The sequence below is a fragment of the Carex rostrata genome, chromosome 21 (genome assembly GCF_964058835.1).
Source record: "Carex rostrata chromosome 21, lpCarRost1.2, whole genome shotgun sequence".
In the NCBI taxonomy this organism is placed as follows: Eukaryota; Viridiplantae; Streptophyta; class Magnoliopsida; order Poales; family Cyperaceae; genus Carex; species Carex rostrata.
Window position 1 is genome coordinate 1,438,381 of NC_135938.1, and position 20,772 is coordinate 1,459,152.

General features: G+C 36.4%; 2 protein-coding genes, 1 long non-coding RNA gene and 1 pseudogene across 4 annotated transcripts in view; 1 reads left to right on the top strand and 3 right to left on the bottom strand.

Annotated features, from left to right (window-relative positions):
* Positions 1 to 223: 223 nt before the first annotated feature.
* NAP7 (non-intrinsic ABC protein 7) lies at positions 224 to 3,476 on the bottom strand. Its single transcript, XM_078322880.1, has 6 exons — positions 3,177 to 3,476; positions 2,848 to 2,898; positions 2,044 to 2,265; positions 1,530 to 1,652; positions 999 to 1,175; positions 224 to 487 (listed from the first exon to the last, which is right to left on the bottom strand). The coding sequence occupies exons 1-6, from the start codon at positions 3,429 to 3,431 to the stop codon at positions 401 to 403; spliced, it is 915 nt and encodes a 304-aa protein (XP_078179006.1). The 5' UTR covers positions 3,432 to 3,476; the 3' UTR covers positions 224 to 400.
* A 685-nt stretch (positions 3,477 to 4,161) lies between these two features.
* On the bottom strand, positions 4,162 to 5,873 carry LOC144573500 (pathogenesis-related genes transcriptional activator PTI6-like). Its single transcript, XM_078323280.1, has one exon. The coding sequence runs from the start codon at positions 5,224 to 5,226 to the stop codon at positions 4,453 to 4,455; it is 774 nt and encodes a 257-aa protein (XP_078179406.1). The 5' UTR covers positions 5,227 to 5,873; the 3' UTR covers positions 4,162 to 4,452.
* A 5,145-nt stretch (positions 5,874 to 11,018) lies between these two features.
* Positions 11,019 to 12,529, top strand: LOC144573457 (uncharacterized). The gene is made up of 2 exons (XR_013517980.1): positions 11,019 to 11,566; positions 12,093 to 12,529. It is a non-coding gene; the product is annotated as an uncharacterized LOC144573457 (long non-coding RNA).
* A 3,803-nt stretch (positions 12,530 to 16,332) lies between these two features.
* The window catches only part of LOC144573610 (receptor-like protein kinase FERONIA pseudogene), a 102,056-nt pseudogene continuing 97,616 nt past the window's right edge, over positions 16,333 to 20,772 (bottom strand). The window contains exon 2 of the transcript XR_013518046.1: positions 16,333 to 19,010. The product of XR_013518046.1 is annotated as a receptor-like protein kinase FERONIA pseudogene (transcript). The remainder of the gene's footprint in view (positions 19,011 to 20,772) is intronic.

Consider the following 20,772-nt stretch of genomic DNA (forward strand, 5'->3'; position numbering starts at 1 on the left):
TAAAAAGAGGTTTACAGAATCTGAGTAAAATATAACTTATATAGAGCCTTCACAAATGAAGATTGCAATATTACTATTGTGATCAGATAACAGTAGCCAGTGATGTTTATATGGCTTAGAGTTCACAATATAATAATAAGAAGAAGATAACATTACTGCTAAAAGTAAAATGAAAACTTCTTCAGACATATTCCGCTGATAAATAATCATGACAACAATAATATGGAATAAAAACATCTAATTTAAATTGTTTCGCATTACAAAATTGGCAATCAACATAATTCAATATATTTAATTTAAATTGACCATAAATTATTCCTCTCTATACATGAGAACCAGAAACAGGAATCCAAAATTGTAAATCATTACAAGAAATGCCAACAAGCTATTCTGAAAAAGACTATACAGTCGAGATGGCTTTATATCCCTCCTCATCAAGCTGTTTTGCTAGAGAACTATCACCGGTCCTGACAATTTTACCCCCCTCCTGTGTTGCCAAAAGGACACAATCAGTAATAGCTGCTTATCAAATAGGTCAATTTCTCTCGTGATAACTAAGATAAATTTTTCATCTCACAAATTCCCACTCAATGTTAATATAGAATCATGTAAGCCAGTCTCCTTACCTTCAAAACAAACAACATGACCATTCCACTCTGTTTCCCCCTCCCAAATTCTCATTACCTAACATCTTTCCCGCTCCATTTCAAATAATTTGTACTACTGTATTATTGACTGAACAACAAGAAAAAGGGTATTGAATGGATTTTATAGAAGATAGAAATGAAAATGATCTTTTATTATGTTTGCTATTGGGTATAAGAGAGATAGTGGGCCTTCCTTGGACAAAATAACAGAAACTTCAATACTTCACAAGGGATGAGTTAAGGTTGATTGACTAATTTTTGGAATGAGTGCAGTTACGACCTTTGAGGAAATTTACCCTATTATTTATATGTACAATGCATGATTTAAATAATCTAATTGAAAAGTCTTACCATTATATGCACAAAACTAGGCTGGATTATTTCCAGGAGGCGCTGATAATGTGTGATCATTAGAATAGAATTGTTTGGTTTTAATAGGCCATTAACTGCACTGGCCACGTCTTGAAGTGCATCCACATCTAAGCCCGAATCAACTTCATCTAAAATAGCCAAATCAGCCTCAAGAACCTAAATTTTAAGTAGAGAAAAGAAAGAAAACATGAAACATCAAATGGTAATCTCATTCGAAAGCAAAAAAGGCCTGGTTAGTGTCTCAAAATCTTATTATGTAAAATCAAAGGCATGCTGCTCAAATTGTGTATGACCATCATAGGTCCAAAAGGAACATCAAGAAAAGCACATCGCGTCAGACAAATGTATTGTAAATAAGGTGATCTGTCTTTGTGGTAATAAATACTTTTAGGATAAGAAGCTAGCCTGCCAGTTACATCAACAAGTCTAAATCTCAGCACAAGATAAAGAATGGTAGTTCCAACAACAAGTGGCTAGATCTCAAAATTTTAAATGTAACAAATTCCTTACAGCTAGTTGTAAAATTTCATTGCGTTTCTTCTCGCCTCCGCTGAAACCTTCATTAACATTTCTATCCAGGAAAGTCGGTTCCATTTTCAGGGCAGCAAGCTTTGGACCCAAGTAACCATAGAACTGGCAGGGAATTAAAAGGAAAAATAAGGTAATTAATTTTCATGAGGGTTCAACCCAAAGCAAAAAAGCCTATGGGCTTGGCAATTGTTGAAGCAATTGCAAATAAGGAAAATATTATTGGGTTACTTGTTTAAAATTAACGCTCATTATAAAAATAAATAAAAAAGATAATATCAGCCTTCAAACTCTATAACAACTCGATAATAATGCTACAACAAGAAAAGGTTTGAAACCATATAATTTTAGTTTTATCTTTGCAAACTTTTATCTTCATCAACAGGCATTTTTGCTGAGCAGAGTAGTCACTTGGACAGACCCTAATTCTTCATTACTATAATGTAATTTTTCAAAAAGAAAAAAAAAATACAAGTCAACAAAACACTTAATGTACCTCAAGAGGTTCTATGGGTTTCAATCCGTTTTTCTCACGACGAGCATTGAGTGCCATAAGCATGAACTCAAAATTGCTCACACCAGGTATTTCAATGGGTGATTGAAAGCTCATGAAAATACCAGCATGTGATCTTTCCTCAGGCTCCTTTTCTAATAAATTCTCTCCTTTGTATATGACGCTGCCGTCTGTTACTTCATAATCAGGATGTCCAACAAGAACCTGAAACCAAAAAATGGTGTTCAAAGCTCAGAAATTTGCCGGAGAGCTTGAGGAACTAGTGACACATATTCACAGCACCATTTTTTTAATAAAAAGAATAGTAACGTCCTTAAATTTCAGCTTGTACATACTTCACTAGGAACAAAATCCCTTCCTGAGACAAAGGGGACTTGCTCTAACCTGGTTGGCATAGGTCGGTATAAGAAGGTACATACCAGTATCAAGGTCCTTTAACTATGACAAGCAAAAAGCATTGAATGTTTTGCTTATGAATTTCCACTTTATCAAGGGCTTTTATGTGATTTATTTTATTTTATTTTACCAACATACAGGACTAAGAATGTTTTGTTAACCAATAACCCCTGCCAAAAGGCTCACCTAATTCTCATTAAATTCAATTTACAGAATCTCAATGCGAAGATGGATTTACATTAAATAAGATGCACTATCTGGAAATTTGTTCGAATACACTTACACTGTTACACAGATACTAAACCATCAAATCCAGGACTAATATTTTGGACTTAAGATTTTCAAGAGCATTTACAAACAGTAAAAGCATGAGTTTAGAAAATCAGTCACCTTAGAAAATGTGCTTTTCCCTGATCCATTCTTCCCCATAATTGCATGAACCTGTTACAAAATCATGAAATTTACAAAAATGAAAAGAAGAAGCAGGGCTACTATGTTCTCTAACAGTACAACTGAAAAGGTTAATAATCTGCAGACCTTGCCTTTCTATTCAAATTACTCAATTCAAACAAAAACAATCAAGTTCAAACGCCTCTCAGTCTATATACTAGCTATTCTCTCTGTAACTTCCAATAGATTTCCCTAATAATTCCATTAGAACCTAAGATTTCATGCTGACATATGAAATCAGTGGAAAACACCAAAGAAGAAGAATATACCTCGCCTTCATGGATAGTGATATCGACTCCATGGAGAAGCTCCTTCCCGTTCTCCTTCACGACCGCCTTGAGGCCCCTTACTTCCAGCAAAACCTTCGGCGTCCCCGCTGCGACACCGCCTGAGGAGCCGGAATCGATGGTGACCGTCGCTCTCGGGATGCTGCGCAATCGGGTTTGGATCGAAACCCGGTTAGCGGGGCGGATTGGTGGAGACGGCGAGATAGTGAAGGATGAAGAGAAGGAAGCGACCGCCATGAGAATACCTTCTCTGACCGAAGCTCGTGTTTGTTGAAAAGAGATATTCCGAACCCGGTCTTCTAATTGGGCTCAAATACCCGAAATAACTACTGGGTCATATTGGGCCTTTGCACAGAGTGTCTAAGGTCCAATAAGATGCTAATGGGCTTTTCTTTTGCAAGATACGTTTAATGTGGCTCTGGACCTAATTCGGATCATTAAAGAAAGAGATCAAATAAAGGAATCCGCATCACCCCAGGTACCTGAGGTGTAAGTGGTGAATCTGTACCATTCATTTCACTTGGCACGAATTTCAAAGCAGATCCCCATAGCCTCAACAGCTACTGGATTGAGGATTGAGTTTAGCCTGGATGGAATTAATCTGGACCGTCCATTTTTATTAATTGCATCTCAGGTACCTGGGGTGGGGGGGATAGGGACTTCAAATAAAGACACCTCAAGAGGAATCCGTGAAGTATGGGTGGGTCCCGTTGCATAAATTGGCGTGATATGTTCGAATAATATTCCTTTTCTTGACCAGTCTGACCATGTGACTTGAATTTCCAACCATTCCGACTTTACTATGCTTTTATATATAGGCAAATTATAACTTGCTTCATTTCCACTTTACTTGCGTGGATCTCAACAACAGGTACCGAAAAGTACCGAAAAGTAATTATTTTTATTTACTCTGTTCGGCTCCTTTTCAGAAACAAATACAATATCTACTCGCTGTTAATTTCATACATTTTTATTTTTCCATAACTCGCTTTAATTCTTGATCTTTTAGATACGCATTCCAAACTTCTTAAAATACACAAGTTTTTTAGAAGAGGAGACATTAGAGACAGCCTATAATATTAATTATTTACATAGAGATCTTAAAAACGAGTCGGAGAATTTAAGGCACGCCCCTCTTAAAGGAGTCGCGCGTGACACCACACCATACAAAGCTAAGCATTAACTAGCTAAACAGTAAGCATTGTATCATTAAACAATCCGTACAAACTCCCGCCTTTCCAAAGTGTCAAAGGGCATTTCAGTCATTCACTCCCATAGAAGAGAACACGTCTGCATCAACGTCGCCAAGCTCCATCTTCAGATCCAACGGTGCGCAGTTGAGATCCGTCAGATCCAAAGGTGAGAAAAAGTCGACACTGAGACCAAAAGCATCCACATCACCAAAACCGCACCCAAAGCCGAACTCCGAGAGCATCTCTTCCTCTTTGTAACTGAGAACAGAAACTGGAGAGTCAAAACGATAAAGCGGATCAGGTTTTGAAACAGGTCTTGGTTTTGGTTCCGGTGGGTTACGGGTCGAAAAATTTGTAACGGCCTTTGAACCCTTTAAAGCAATAGCAGCTTTGTCATACTCAGCTGCAGCTTGTTCAGCTGTGTCGAATGTACCAAGCCAGACCCGCTTTCTCCTTAACGGGTCTCGGATCTCAGCAGCCCACCGGCCCCACGGACGTCTTCGCACCCCACGAAACCTATCCCTTGAACCCGAATTGAGCTCTCTTATTGATGCCTTCCTTACTGGCTTGTGCCTCACCAGTGCGGGTACAGGTGTAGGTGCAGGAATCTTGATACTGATCTCATGCACATGGTGCCTAGCGTGACGGCGATCAAAGGAGCTTTCTTCGTCGCATGACGAACAGTCGGTTGCATCAGGATCAGCAAAGCGGATGCGCACTGTTTTACCCAATCTTGTGGTGTCAGCAAAGGATCTACAAGTGCTTGTAACGTGTTCTGAGAACTTCACCTTCGAAGCCCCTTGGCACTGGCTCTGGTGTCTGATTTCAAGTGATTTCATCGCACCAGAGCTTACAGAATTATTGCTACAAGATAATCCGAGGTTTCATGCGAAATTTTGTAAAACTCGGCGTTACAACCCTTGATACTTCTAGTTTTGGCGGGTTAAAGTTTAGTCTTGGCCAAGGGGTTGGATCAATGGCGGGAAAAAAAGGAGGGAAGAAGGAGAGAGAACAGGTGAGCAATTGAAAAAGATCACAGAGAGGAAAGTAAAGATAGCAGACGAGATAGTGGGAATTTTTAAGACAAGAGATCGCACTTTGTTGATCTTATCCTGTGTGAATTTACATCAATGCCCCGGCTTGCTCCGTCCAGCTGGCAGTCAAGCTGACGTGGTTCTCAGTACAGGGTTGGTAAAAGGACGAAATTACCCTTATTGTAGATTCCTGATGGGTACTCAACGGCTCTGATTTGCTGTGATCTCTCCATTATTTGAGATAGCCGTCAGAACAGTGAGAACTGTTCGTTGTCAACCATGTAACTAACTATAGATGTGGACGTCAGCAGCTGGCTAAGCTATGGGTAGGATGGTAAATTCGTATCCTAAGGCCGCCTCGGATGGGCCCAGAGTGACCGGGCTATGCGCCATGGTAGCAGGGTTCGGTCGGATGGGCCCCACAGTCAGCCTTATGAGATTCGGCGTGGCCCGTTTACTCATCCTGCAGACTTTGACCACGTGGCAGATCAAGTTCTTCTTGAGAAATTCAGATTTTCTGTGAGTTAATGAACAAGTCGCACCGTGTGAGCTATCACTGACAGCGTGATTTTTCACGGGAATATTAATAGGATTTGCCTAAGATATCTATTAATGGAAGTATAATTTTTCACAAAATATTGATAAGAGTATAATTTTTTTTTCTCATGATGAATTGGAGCGGATTAGTAGATAGGAATCTAAAAAAGTAATAGTACGACCGGATACATCACAGCATGATACGGTTTCGTCACGGCACAGTACATATTTATATCCTTAGCAGCGGATCTCTTTTTTCTTCTAATAAATCAACGATTCTTCTAAGTGAAATAACTAATCAATATGAGTTGACTTACATTTTCACAAAATTTTCTTCTACTAGACCATACATTAATTTCAGAGGCAGATATTATATTCATCTAGAGATAGACACAAGTATAAAATACCACTGGATTTAAAAAAAAATTCGAAATTAGAGATAAACAAGTGTCTAGCCTGACACTTTTTGAGTCCGCCAGTGCATGTGTATATGTATTTCATCCTTCCATCCAAGTGGTTTAAATAAAACAGTTCAAGTTGTGTGTTGTAATTGTGATTTGTGACTATGAAAACACATACGGATTCTTTAGTATAATATATAAAATCATGAATTCGGGAATCTCGAAAGTGATCCTTTATAAGCTAAGTACACTTGCATGTGCTTGTATTAAAAAAAAATGGCCAAAAATATTGGATTAACTTTTCAAGTTTTAACCAATAATTATATTTTGAGGAGGTACAATATTTGTAAGTTACAATATCTTATAATAATTTAGTTTTGATATTTAAAAATTTTAAATAACTGATTCAAACTGTTCAACATGATATTCATATTAAAATATGTTTGGAGATAATTTTTTTTTAAATTGTTTACTATTTATTAAGTATTTTACAAAACTAGTGTTTTTAAATAATTATATACCAATGAAAAATATCAGTTTTGTAAAATACTTAATAAATAGTAAAATTATTCAATAAAATGTAAAATTTGATCTCCAAACACATTTTGATATAGATATTATGTTGAACGGTTTAAATAAAAATATATACAGATTCTTAAGTATAATATATAAAAAAATCTTCATGAATTTGGGAATATTGAATAGTAATCCTTTATATGCAAGTACACTTGCATGTGCTTGTATTAAAAAGAAAAATGACCAAAAAAAATCTGGATTAACTTTCCAAGTTTTAACCAATAGTTACAATTTTGCTACTTAAAGTTAAAAAAATTATATTATTCCGTCAAAATCTAACCACAATTCCCCATTAAGAATCAACAATTCGGCAACTTTGTGACTAATGACTAGAGATTTTAACTACCATCTCTCGCCAAGTCACATCGGATTATGACATTATGTACTTATTTATATCCAATTATATCCAGTCCAAATGTTCTGATTTTTCTCATGATTTGTGATATATTCCTCAAAAATTGATTCAAGCCTCAAGGTTAATACCGTCATTTAACCCAAAAGAAGTGAGGATAGGCCGGCGTAGGCCAGGACCACCTCAGCACACCGCCACGGAGGCAAGCTCGGTAGCGGGAAGAAAAAGCAACGGCATCAGATAATGCCACGTGTGTGATTGCCAAAATTGACGGCGCACGAACCGTCACGTGGCGGTGTTATTTGAATAACGAAAGGCGATGGCGAGAGGAGAGTGTTTGTAATTCCCACGCTTCACTTCTCCACTGGGTGAGCACGTGTAGGGATTCGGACAATCTCGGCCGTTCATCCAAGGATTGGACGGCGAATGGGGAAACCTTGTCTATTTTTGTTCTACTTGAATTGGAAGAATTCACAAATTGCGCTATCAAAGGTTGTTTCTTCTGTGAATTTAGAAGAGAATAAAATAAATAAAATAGTTAATAGTTAATAGCACTCACGCGACTGATCAAGTGGACCAGTGTTGTGTGGAACCAGGGACCACTGCTATTAATCGATCACTGGTAAAAGATACTGAGAATGCTCAAAACTAATTCTGTTCACAGGAGACTCGTGCAACTAGTACCATATATATTAATAAGGGTTTAATTAATTATAAGTGATTATTAAAAGATCCTTAATTCTTATTCAATTTAATTCAACCAAACTGCAATTAGTCTTACTGTGCAATATATATATATATAGAGAGTTAGGCTGGGGTGCTATGGATAGCATAGAGGTCGATCCGAACCGTTCATCTTATTCTCCATATTAATATCTGGTTGGAGACCAAATTTTATAATTTTCTGAATTTTTTTACTATTTATTAAGCCACTTTGAAAATCGCTAATCCAACGGTTTTACTGTTTTGTGCAGTCACCGTTGGATCAACAATTTTGTAAAATACTTAATAAATAGTAAAAAAATTCAGAAAAATGTAAAATTTGGTCTCCAAGCAGATATTAATATGGAGAATAAGATGAACGGTTCGGATCGACCGTTTGGATTTTGAAAACTCGAATATTGAGCCGTAGCATAGAGGCCTCTATGCTATCCATAGCACCCCAGTCTAACTCTATATATATATATATATATATATAGAGTAAAGCTAGCGTGTGACATGCTCACCAAGAAAGTTTGGTGAGCATAACTCCAAAAATATATCGGATCGACGTCAAATGTCAAATCCAAACCGTTGAAATCCATGTACTTCATGAGTGATGCATATACATGCAAAATTTTGAAAGTTTCGAGTTTATTTGCTACACGGTCAAGTGGTCAAAGAAATAATAAAAATTGAATATATAAAATAACTTATAATAAAATGTTCATTTCTTTGACCACTTGACCGTATAGCAAATAAACTCGAAACTTTCAAAATTTTGCATGTATATGCATCACTCATGAAGTACATGGATTTCAATGGTTTGGATTTGACATTTGACGTCGATCCGATATACTTTTGGAGTTATGCTCACCAAACTTTCTTGGTGAGCACGTCACACGCTAGCTTTACTCTATATATATATATATATTTTTATCATTTCTCCCATTTAGATACTATAATATCAGGTTCTTAACTTATTTTATTTTACTATTTCTTTTTTCTTTTCTTTTTTTAGTGGTTAGCAGTGGCTGAGGGGTGTAAACGGAGCGGATAATGTTAATACTATATCCGTATTCGCCTTTCAATGAGCTAATATAGATACAGATACGGATAGTAAACGGATATCAAAATTTAAAATCATATCCGCTTTAAACAGATACGAATACAGAACAAATAATCTGCGAATATAATTGTCGGATCATTGACTTATACACTTTAAGATACAAAATAATGTCTTGTTATTATCTTGAAACAATGACTAAAACCAATTTAATGGAAACTAAAAACATATTATATTCACGGGCTAAAGTCTTCAATGAAAAAGAATGGAGAGTGAAGAAATGAAGATAAAAAAGAAATAAAATAGCGTTATTGTAGCACCATCACCAGCGAAAAAACAATTAAATTGGAGACCGGATTATATTATCATTGAGTGAGTCTATGGTACTATGCATATCATGGGTTGTTACCGTGCTAGGGCTCTATATTTGAGTTTGCAAATCCTAATGGTCGATCCGAACTGTTCGTCTTGTTCTCCATATTAATATGTGTTTGGAGACCAAATTTTACATTTTTTCAATTTTTTTTACTATTTTTTTAGATATTTAGAAAATCACTTGATCTGAAAATTCTTAACCATCCAAAAACAGTGATTTTCAATAAATCTAAAAAAATAGTAAAAAAATTTCAAAAAATATAAAATTTGGTCTCCAAACACATATTAATATGGAGAACAAGATGAACGGTTCGGATCGACCGTTAGGAAAACTTGAATATAGAGCCGTAACACGGTGCCAAATCGTAATATGCATAGTATCATAGACCCACTCATTATCTCACAACCAAGACTAAAATGAATATGAAATAATTATATAACTACTGAAGTCAAATTCATTTTAAAACTTGGCCTTTTTTATGAAAATAAACCTGTTGTTAATCCAAAGGAATAACAGTAACCTGTTATTCTGATATATAAAAAATTTCTTTCTTACGAGACGCGCATGAAAAAAAATGAACAGTTAGATCAGAATAACAGGTTTCTATTATTCCTTTTGAATAACAGCATATTTATTTTCTCTTTTGATGCCCCAGTTTTAAAACTCATCCAATTAACTGCTATGATTTGAAATGTGATTTTTTTTAGACCAATGATTGTTTCCTTTCATGATCACTAGTGTCAAATTTATTTCAAACTGGAAATTAATACTGAATCATTGGAAGCACTATTTTGAAGATATTTAGATTGACTTATATCTTCATTGAATCATTGGAAGCACTATTTCGATCGAAGATATTTAGATTTACTTATCTCTTGTGTGTGTTTTGCGAACTGTTGTTACAATCGTTTGGTAGTTTGCTTTATGATATGGTTTTAGCCTAAATTGTCGCAGTTCGTTTAATGTTTATATAGAAACTGTACTGTACTTATTTGAATTCAATAAAACACCACAAAAACGGTGTTTTATAAACAAATAAATAAAACCGATACTTTAGGCACTATTTCTAAAGGAAGATACAGACCTTGTTATTTGATTTTTTTTTTTCTTTTTTTGCTTTTTGAACTTTCTTTCAAATTTTGATCTTTACTATTTTTATTCTCTTTTTTGTTTTATCAACACCCCAATTTGTTAACCACATTTTTTGGAAAATCGGATTATACCATGTTTGCAGTTTTAAATTGCGATATTAGCAGTAGGAGTGCATTTAATATGACACTAACCACTATGCGAGTACCCCAGTTTAGAACTGCAGAAATGATAAATATCAAAGATTTAAATAGCGTTTATCGTATCATAGCGGACTGGCTAAAAAAACAGCGTTATACTCAAATAGCAGCACTATAGTGTGGAATAGCGCTGATAGCGTCATAGCTTTTATGATCCGAAAACGCTATAACAGAGCTATAGCGCACTATTTAGAACCTTGATAAATATGGAAATTTTCAAAAACAGTATAACTTATTTGGTTTATCTTCTTTTCTTAAAGATGGTAAGTTTAAAAATTTTCGGTGTAAATCCACCAAAAGGTTCTCTCTAAGGGGGCGTTTGGTTCGTACTTTTAGACAGGGATTCCTTGGCATTCTAATTCCTTGGAAAGCGATGTCCGCGTTTGGCAAAATCAACGAGGAAATAGCCATGGGAATCGGTGATTCCTGGCTATGCCGATGGCCTGATTTGTGGCTATCGCGATAGCCGAAAAAAACGCGGAATTCTTCGATGCCCGCTCGATGGACATACAGCCCAACGTGCGATTTTTCCTTTTCTTTCAGTGAAATTTTTTTCCTCTTCTCCTTCTCAGTCTCTCTCCAAGACCTGATGGCATCCCAAGCTCATCAATGGCGTCGATCTCCGGCGCCTTCTCTCCTTTCTCCACTCTATTTCAGCCACGTCGCCACCAGTCTGACGTCATCTCCGCCTTTTCTCTTCACCGCCTCCGTCCGCCTCAATCCATCACCGATCTGCCTAGTTCCTCCTCTCCTTCTTATCCCTCCTCTTTCAGTAAAAATTTTCTCAAATTAGGACCTGTATTGATTCGTGTTGGTGGCAAGGATAAAATTGAAAACTCCATTTCAAGGGTTGGTATCTCAGTTATATTTTTCTTAGAACTTATTTTTTTTGAGAGGATATGATATTGCCATAGAGGAGTTGCAGTACCGGGTTTCAGTACTGGTATGATCCCTGTACCAGTTTGAGGACATTTTATTTTAGCCCCTCCTTATTTCAGAGTATAAATCACTGCTGGGTCGAAATGAGGATGTTAATTGGATCAAAGTAACTTCATATGCATAATTAAGAGTAAATAAGCCATTAGATTAAATTTAGCCTAGTTGTAAACATAAGAGATGTTTGATGGATTTGGGAATACCAGTGCTCAAGTAAATAGCAATTTCGTTTGGTTCCTTGTGCCAGTAACAACAATGAAGTTGGCTTTACACCAAATTTATTATTTTAAGGATTTTTTTTTAACTTGAGACTTTTCTTTATTAAGACTATCTTGTTTTCTTGTGATTGTTTTGTCAAATACCTTTTGATTTTGATTTTCCTCAAATATTCTTATTTACGGTTCATGAGTTCATATTTATGTTTTTGAAAAACTGATAGTGCTTTGGCAGTGGTGGTTTTGAGGGGATTTATAGAGCTGTGCAATTCTGGCGAGTGCGATCTCTTTGGAGCAGGAGGCTTGATACTGTTTGATGTAAGTGATGTTATGGTCACTTACCACATAAACGATCAGGCAACTTCAAGCAATTCAATTGCCCCAATGGCTACTACAATGACTTAGCAACTCTACTGCACGAAACAAGAACATCGATGTTCATATACATGTATTCTTTATGTGTGTTAATATTGTTGTCTTGTTCATAGTTCATTGCTTCATTTGAGGGACTTCAAAAAGTCATAATTATTTTTGTAACTAATAACATACAGTTTTTCAATTTTGATACATATCAATGGACCACCATCATCTTTGTTACTGGTACGGCCGTACTAGAGGATTTTATATTGTTCCTTGTATATGAATATCTTAGTTCACTTCTTATTCAGTATCAGAAGTTCAATTACAATATATATTTTTTTTCTATATTTAATTGTCCATGTCTGTCAAAATTTTGCCATTTCAGTCCAGAAATGCAAAAAAAAAAACTCAGGTTTTGTCCGAAATATTTATTTCACAGCTTGTCAGAAAAAAGTACCAGTATAACAGCCCATGTAAACTTGAAAAGAGAGTTGCCAGAAAAATGTGTAAATAATTGTGAAACCATTATAATGTTGTAGAAATATAGAACATACAATAGGTAGTATGAAAAGACAGACATAGTTAATGTGATAGGCATGTCATCTCAAATGTATTTTATTTGATTTATAATTTATCTTTAAACAATACATAAAAAATTTGGTAACGTAACGTTATTTAGTTAATAATTAATAAATAGTGAAATTATGTCTATAGATGCGCGAACCAAACATGGGAATAACTCATTCCAAGGAATATTGAAGCAATAGCCATGCGCGAACCAAACATGGGAATGACACATGCCTTGGAATGACATTCCCTGGCATTACATTCCATGGAATCCTTCTATTCCCTGGAATGACCTATAACGCAAACCAAACGCTCCCTAAGTCTCAACATTCTAATAAATCATATAACCAAAATAAAACATGAGCATTAACGAAAAAAGTTTTTCTGTTCTATTTATTGAAATGATAACTGGGCTGACTTAGCCCAAAATCAATGGCAAAATATCTGAAATTATTTACGGGCCTTGTATACTTACTCGAGTGCTGTAAAAAGTCCGCTTTGGTAGGTCTCGTCTAAGAAATCAGAGTAGGTCCGAAAGACATTAGCTCTAACACTCTTTGATCAGCATTAAAATCTGTGCGCATGAAAATTTAAGTAGTCTCGTACAAACTTTAATGCTAAGCGCACACATCCTAATGCATATTAGACGGTGATTAAACCCATTGAATCGAAGTAATTTTGATGGGCATCAGACTTATTCTGAAATATTTGCCTAAATCATTGTTTGAAAGTGCATCTAATCTCTGGTTATAATTGTGCAACGCTTGATTTTCAAAATCTAAATTATGTTGTTTTCAAAAAGTCCTTTGTTTGGCAATGTTCTAATTTTTTGAAGAGGAGGGTTCAAATGCACCCAAATTTTTGTGCACCCAAATGCACCATATATTTCAAATCCTTTTTCTCCGTTTTCAAAGTACTAATAGTCAATCCGAATCATTAGATGCGATCTATATATTAAGATGTGCTTGGAGACCAAATTTTACATTTTTTGGAATTTGTTTACTATTTATTAAGCCACTTGGAAAATCGCTGATTTTACATTTTCTGGACCATTGGATCAGCGATTTTTCAAAGTGGCTTAATAAATAGTAAAGAAATTCCAAAAAATATAAAATTTGGTCTCCAAGCACATCTTAATATATAGATCGCATCTAACGGTTCGGATTGACTATTCAGACTTTGAAAACGGAGAAAAAAGATAGGGTGCATTTGAACCCTCCTCTTTTTTGAAACCGTGTGACCTTGGTATAAAGTATTCGAACGAGATGTCTCACAAATTCAATTTGTTGACTGTTTTAATTAATAACGGCTATGCTAATCGTAATTATTTCCTTATTTCGTATTATTTTTTATCTGAATTATTTTTCTTCCATATCTTCCCGAATCTTTTCGGAGTTTATCTCCCATCATTACTAATATATTATTTAAGTATCTCTTCATAAACCTTATTATATTTTATCAAAAATCTTACAAAAACCTTAAGAAAAGATTAATGAACCCACCTAAATAAAAAAACCCAGCCCAAAATTAACACAGAAGTCTAAATAAGAATAAATAAAGAATAAGTGAGATGAGAGGGCATTGGGGTAAAGATAAATAGGTCCAGGATCCAGAAAAACTAGTGATAATCCGTTTTCGTACATTATTTTGTTAATAACTTATATGGCCTCTGTCATTATTTGATGCATTATTTTGTTCCCAACGGAGGCGTGCGTTAGTATTTGTTTATTTGAAATTGTTGGGTTTTTTGGGTTTAGGCCCAAATCGTCCTTTGGCCCATATCTCTTCATGGCTCCCTCCCTCTATTTCTTCTTTGACCTACGCTGATAGAGAGTGAAATAGAGTTATTGTTTGCACTAATAATTAGAACACTCTTCTAATCTTTTATTTAATAGTGAAATTTGTTAATACAAAAATTATATATATAACTTAAAAATCTCTAATATTACCCTCTGACGTAAAGGATCTCCCAGATCAGTTAACAACATAGAAGGACGCTGTGGATCTACTCCTTGTCATGTCCACCATGGAGGAGGACCTTGCGGGGGATATGGTGGCCACAAAAGCTCCAATAGGTGGGAATGGAATGTCTGGAGACGTACCGGCTAATGATCGATGAGGATGCTTTCTCCATTGTTTGGAGTGATCTGGAGTTTAGTGTTTAGTTTCAAGTGTTCTGTTGTGCTTTGGTTCTGTTTATATTCCAAACTTGTTATTTTGACAGGATGAATAGTTTTTTTCTTTTGGCAGGACCATTTAATTTGTAATATATAAACTGAACAGGATGGTGCTTGTTAAAGGTCTCCATGTTGAATACCTACACAAGTATTGTTTTGATTTATGCAACTTTTAAATATTTTGTTGCCACAAGGTTGCACAATAATTTCTGTCTTGAGTAAAGCTAATATACACTTAAGTGTACCGTACTCTTAAGTTTAGGCCGTTCGATTTCTTTAAAAGTCGTGCTATCACGACTTTTAAAAAATCTACACGATTTTTAAAGAAATCAAACGGCTTAAACTTAAGAGTACGGTACACTTAAGTGTATATTAGCTTTACTCTTCTGTCTTTATATTACCAAATAAAATATTTTGTTGACCGTTGACTGTCTGGTCAGAATGTAGCTGTCGTGGAAGTCTTTTAATGGTCCATCTTTGACTAATCAAAACCTTTCCTATTCACTGGGTCCCACCAGTTCGACCATCAGAGCTAGAGACGAGAAGTGGAGCCCACCAGAGATAAACCGTTAACTATTCAAAGATTTATTACATGATTATATATATCTTCTACCCCTATAGGTCATGTTTGATTGTGGAGTGAAGTTAAACCGAATTAAATTTTTTATTCCAAACTAAATCACTTCTCTAAGTGGTGTAAGTTACTCCGATTTAGTTCAAATCTTATTTCATCTTAAACTGTCTATGTTACTCCTCGTTTGACTCCTTAAGTGTGGAGCAAGGGGTTTACTCCACCACTTACTCCACAACCAAACAGACGCAATCAATAACAACCGCGTGCAAACAAATAGAAAAAGAAAATTAAAGGGAACGACTTGACCCAAATGGCCAAATCAGTTGTCGTTCACCAATGAATTCCACAATATTTCCACAATTCAAAATGCTCTGTGAACCTTCTTGGCTGGAAAGTGACCCCAAATTTGCAATTTGCACTGCCTACCAGCTGCAAAGAGAATATTTGCTCGGCGTCAATTGATGTAGATCGATTAGTCTTTGGCAAAACAAAATTTGATCTATCAAAGAAACACTCCAAATAGGACGTATAAGCTAAAAGCAGATTCCATATTGATGAAGAAGTACCAACTAAAAAAATCATGTTCAATAGGCCAGAGAAACTTAAAAAATCACACTACATAATTGTTCACCTTTTTTATTTTCAATTTGTAAAATAGTAAAGAAAAGAGAATGTAGGGAAGCCTCAAACGAAACACAACCAGATTATGCGCAACAGCACAAGGAGCTATATATTGTTTGCAAACTAAATATCAAGTTCTTCCTAATCTTAGACAAATATATATAATTGAAGTAACAGACTAAATATTACAAAAAACAGAACAAAAATAAACTAGATGCCTTAAGCAATAGGTGCATCATGATCCATCTTTAGCCATTATCATTAAAATGAAAAGAAAATTTATCTGATAATCAGTACATATGTACTGAATTCTGTAAAAATGAACAGGTAAATATTTTACAATAATTATCACCGTCCTTTCGGGTTCATGATCTCTGAGAAAATAGCACTAGGCGTTAGACTGTCAGAATCTGTACTCACAATGCTCCTCCCTCCCATGCTCATAGTTGTATTTGTAGTGCTAGTCGATTCGGAAGTAGGTTCATCAGCTAGCTCTCTCTTTCAGCGAATGACAGCTGGCGTCTCCTCTCCAGAGGTGGTCCCGCCAACTACACTCCCGCTTTCTTCTGCATTTATTTGCAATTGCAGTGCAAATTCTAAATTCCAAAGTACATCTCTAATGCTTGGTCGGACAATACCTTCATCAGCCAAACACTTCTCGGCTGTCTCGGCATATTTTTTTAAGCATTGAGGTGCAATTTTGCCTCTCACGTATGAGTCTATGATCTCTTCTAGAACACCATTTCTCTGACAAAATAGGGCCCAATCTGCCAGGCTCACCTGTTCTTCCGGTACATCATTGCTTATTATCGGTGGCCTTGCACACAATGCTTCAAACAAAACCACACCGAAGGAATACACATCAGACTTTTCGGACAATTGTTGCGTTATGAAGTACTCGGGGTCTAGGTACCCGAAGCTCCCTTTGACTACTGTACTCACATGCGTGTGGTCCAATGTGGGTCCTATTTTTGACAATCCAAAATCTGACACCTTCGCCACCCATTTTTCATCTAAAAGAATATTGGTAGTTTTCACATCACGATGAATTACAGTATGTTTTGCGCCTGTATGGAGGTAGTGCAGCCCACGAGCAGCACCAATGCAAACTTCGAGCCTCTGTTTCCATGTAAGTGGTGCACTTTGTGTTTTATAGAGGTGCTCTCGGAGTGTTCCATGGGCCATATATTCGTATACTAATATCATTTCATTTTTTTCTTCACAGTAACCAATAAGGGAGACAAGGTGGCGATGACGAAGCTTGGTCAACAACTCAATCTCGGTTTGAAATTCGTGTATTCCTTGCTCGGATAATGGGTTGGCCCGCTTAATTGCAACCTTAGTCGATCCATTATCAATTTCACCCCGGTAAACCTTTCCAAACCCTCCAACACCGATAACTAAGGCTTCATCAAATCTATTTGTTGCTACCAAAATCTCGTGAAAAGAAAAATTTCGTGTCCATACAGTCGCTTCTTCACTTACCTTTCCCTCTTCAGACACCTTATCCTTCTTTTTCTTCTGTTTGTAAATCATAAACAAGCAAATACAAACAATGAAAGAGAGAAGCAAAAAACCGCCAACTACACCCTCAATAATTGCTGTGACCTTTCTTTTTGACTCTTTATGCTTGTTGTTAAAAGTCCGAGATGGATCCACTATATTTTCTGGTGGGGGTACCGGGTTCAAACCTGCAAGGCTGTTTTCGTCCTTGCTCATCTTAAACACCTCAAGACCATTCAATATTGCATCAGAATACTCAGTTTTTGTCGAAAGATCCGGGTGAAGTGCGACCCACATATCCATTTGACCCAACCCAGCAGTAATAACCACATAATCCATGTAAGTGGGTATACCGATTCCTCCACTGTATACTATAACATCGAATTCGGTTTGTGCTGTCTGGTTATTAATGTAAATAAAGAATACCCGCTGGTTCTCCTTGGTCATCGGATACTGTATCTCGCAAAAATGGAATCTGAGGAGGTAATTGAACCCAGCATCTACGTTTAGGATCCAAGTGAGATTGTAATTCAAGTTGATTTGTGGGTTGGGCCCCATTGACCGTGCCGTCTCGTACACTTGAACTGGTGCAATATATTGGGGAATTTCTGGTGGATATTTAATTGTCACATTAGTGTCATTTTGAAAGGTGACACCAAAAGCTGCACCGAAAATATAGTTTGAGTCGTCTTCCCATGAGCGGTACAAACCTGAGTCTTCAGAAGGAGCTAAGGGCTGGCCGCCTACATTGAGCCGGTACATTGTTTGGAAAGCCGTACCTTGGTCATATGGAAATGGGGTATCAGCACCATCAGCATAGTAAATTCTTGGAGAACTGAAGATATCAGGAGACGACATGATCTCAATTCCATTTACAAAAGCATATGCATTTGGCTGCTTGGTAGAGGGTGAAAAGGTTAAATTTAGAGTACTTGACGTGACATTGATGGAGAATTCCCGAATGAGGTACGCATAGTTCAGCGTATTTACGGTTATCAAGGCACTGAAATTGGAGAGAAGAGTATAAGGGCCAGCAGTGGCAGTGAAGAATGAGTTGGCTGCGGGGTAATTTGAATAATTTGTGGGATAGAAATAGAGACGGAGAAAGTATCGGCCGGGAGAGAGAGGGAAGGTGTAGGTATAATTCGCGGTGAAGATACGGGCAGTACTGAATGGTTCTTTTGGTACCGCTGGGTCCTGGTACGGGATTTTTGCATTTTGGCTGGCTTCATTAGAAATATATTTTGAACCAGTGTCTCCAACCCATGAGAGGTTCTCATCGGTATCGAGGGAGGTTTCTGATGTGCCACAACTTAACAGGATGTGAGTGGCGTTGGAGTCTGCCGTGAAAGCCGGGACGGCAAAGTGGAGGATTAAGAGAGGAATAAATAGTAGGATTAGAGAACATGTCACGGATTTCATTGTTTGGGATCTTCTTTTGTGAGATTATTGATGGAAATTGAGCACAAGGTTGATCCAAATTTATATCAAATCAGTGTGTAAAACTGCAAAAAACATAGTATCAGGTGCGAGTAATTAAGTAAACATATGAAAAATTGAGGGAAGGAACTAAGAAAGGGTTTACCTGAGCAGAGAGCGAGGAGAGAAAGATGAGAGAAGCAGTTAGTGTTGAGTGCTATACTGCTATCTATGCGTTCATATAAACGAGAGAAGCATAATGTTTATATAATCAAACTACACACGGATATTATAATGATTTAAAAATAATATTAAAGTAACTCGTGTAATTTAATTAGAGTATGAAACGGGTTATTTAATCACAAACTTTATGACTCAGATAAAAATGTGGCGCAATGTAAGGACGGAAATAAAGAAGTTAACATTCGAAGCGCAATTAGGGGTGTCAATGGGTACGATACGGGGAGGGTGGAACCATTTTCATACCCATACCCACTAAGAATTGACCTTACCCATACCCTACCCATACCCGTTAAGAATTTGTCTTACCCTACCCTACCCATACCCGTTATGATTAACGGGTAACGAAACGGTAGTGGGCGAATAACGAAAATACCAATATAATGGTTCGGATAGCATATGGTCAATTTTGTCATTTGTTACATTCTTTCTTCTAACATTTCATTCCATCTCATTCAATTATTAAATATATATATTCATAGTATAACCTTGAGAAAGCTGACATGTAATGCAAAATTTAGACGCTAACACCTGAGCTGACATTAATGGATTACTTATTTAGACCAAACAATATATTATTGCCATAAAATAAGGTGAGGATATATTTTCTTTAAAACATGGAATATTTTCATTTGTAGAATTGAGAAAAAGACAATAACGATGAATAAGGAAGAAAACAAGGAAATGAATTCGTTGATATATATGTCTCTAGCGTTGATACATGCATACAACAATATGAAAAGAAGAAAAATAAATAAATTGGATATAATATTGATATATTTATATATAATATATTTCATATAATTACCCATTACCCAATGGATACAAAATAACCTTTACCCGTACCCATACCCGTTTATCTAACGAAAAAAAATCTTTACCCATACCCATACCCAATTTTTTTTTTTTGAAAATAAGGCTGCTTAGGCCCGTTTCATTGCAGAAACTTAATTACAGTAACCAGTTTCAATTACCAGATAGACCTGATAATTGCACGACCGTTCTCCTAAGCAATGATACCACAATTTAAGGTGGTAATCAGCAATGAGTTTAATAACAAAACAGCACAGCAAAATTCCTAAAAGTGCAGCTGATCACAGTCAGCAAAATATTGCATGTAAAAGCAAAATCAAAATTAGCCATAGGTCTTCATGTAGCATCAGCCGAGTCCCCTACTTGAGCTGTTACCACCAGTTCAAGGCCATCTTCACCAGAGTAGGCGCGAAGAGGGATGTGCTCCATTTGCTGCGGCATCCATGTCTTCACCTCCTCATCAATGGCTCCTACTTCATTGCCTGTCCAATACAAAACAAGAGAGGAAATAAGTATGATTGTATTACGTCCGGTAGGTATAGCTGCATGATTAAAGCAAATGTCATTGCGAATTTTCCAAATTGTCCATGTGAGGGCACTAAACACAGTAAGGAAAGCATGCTGTTTTGA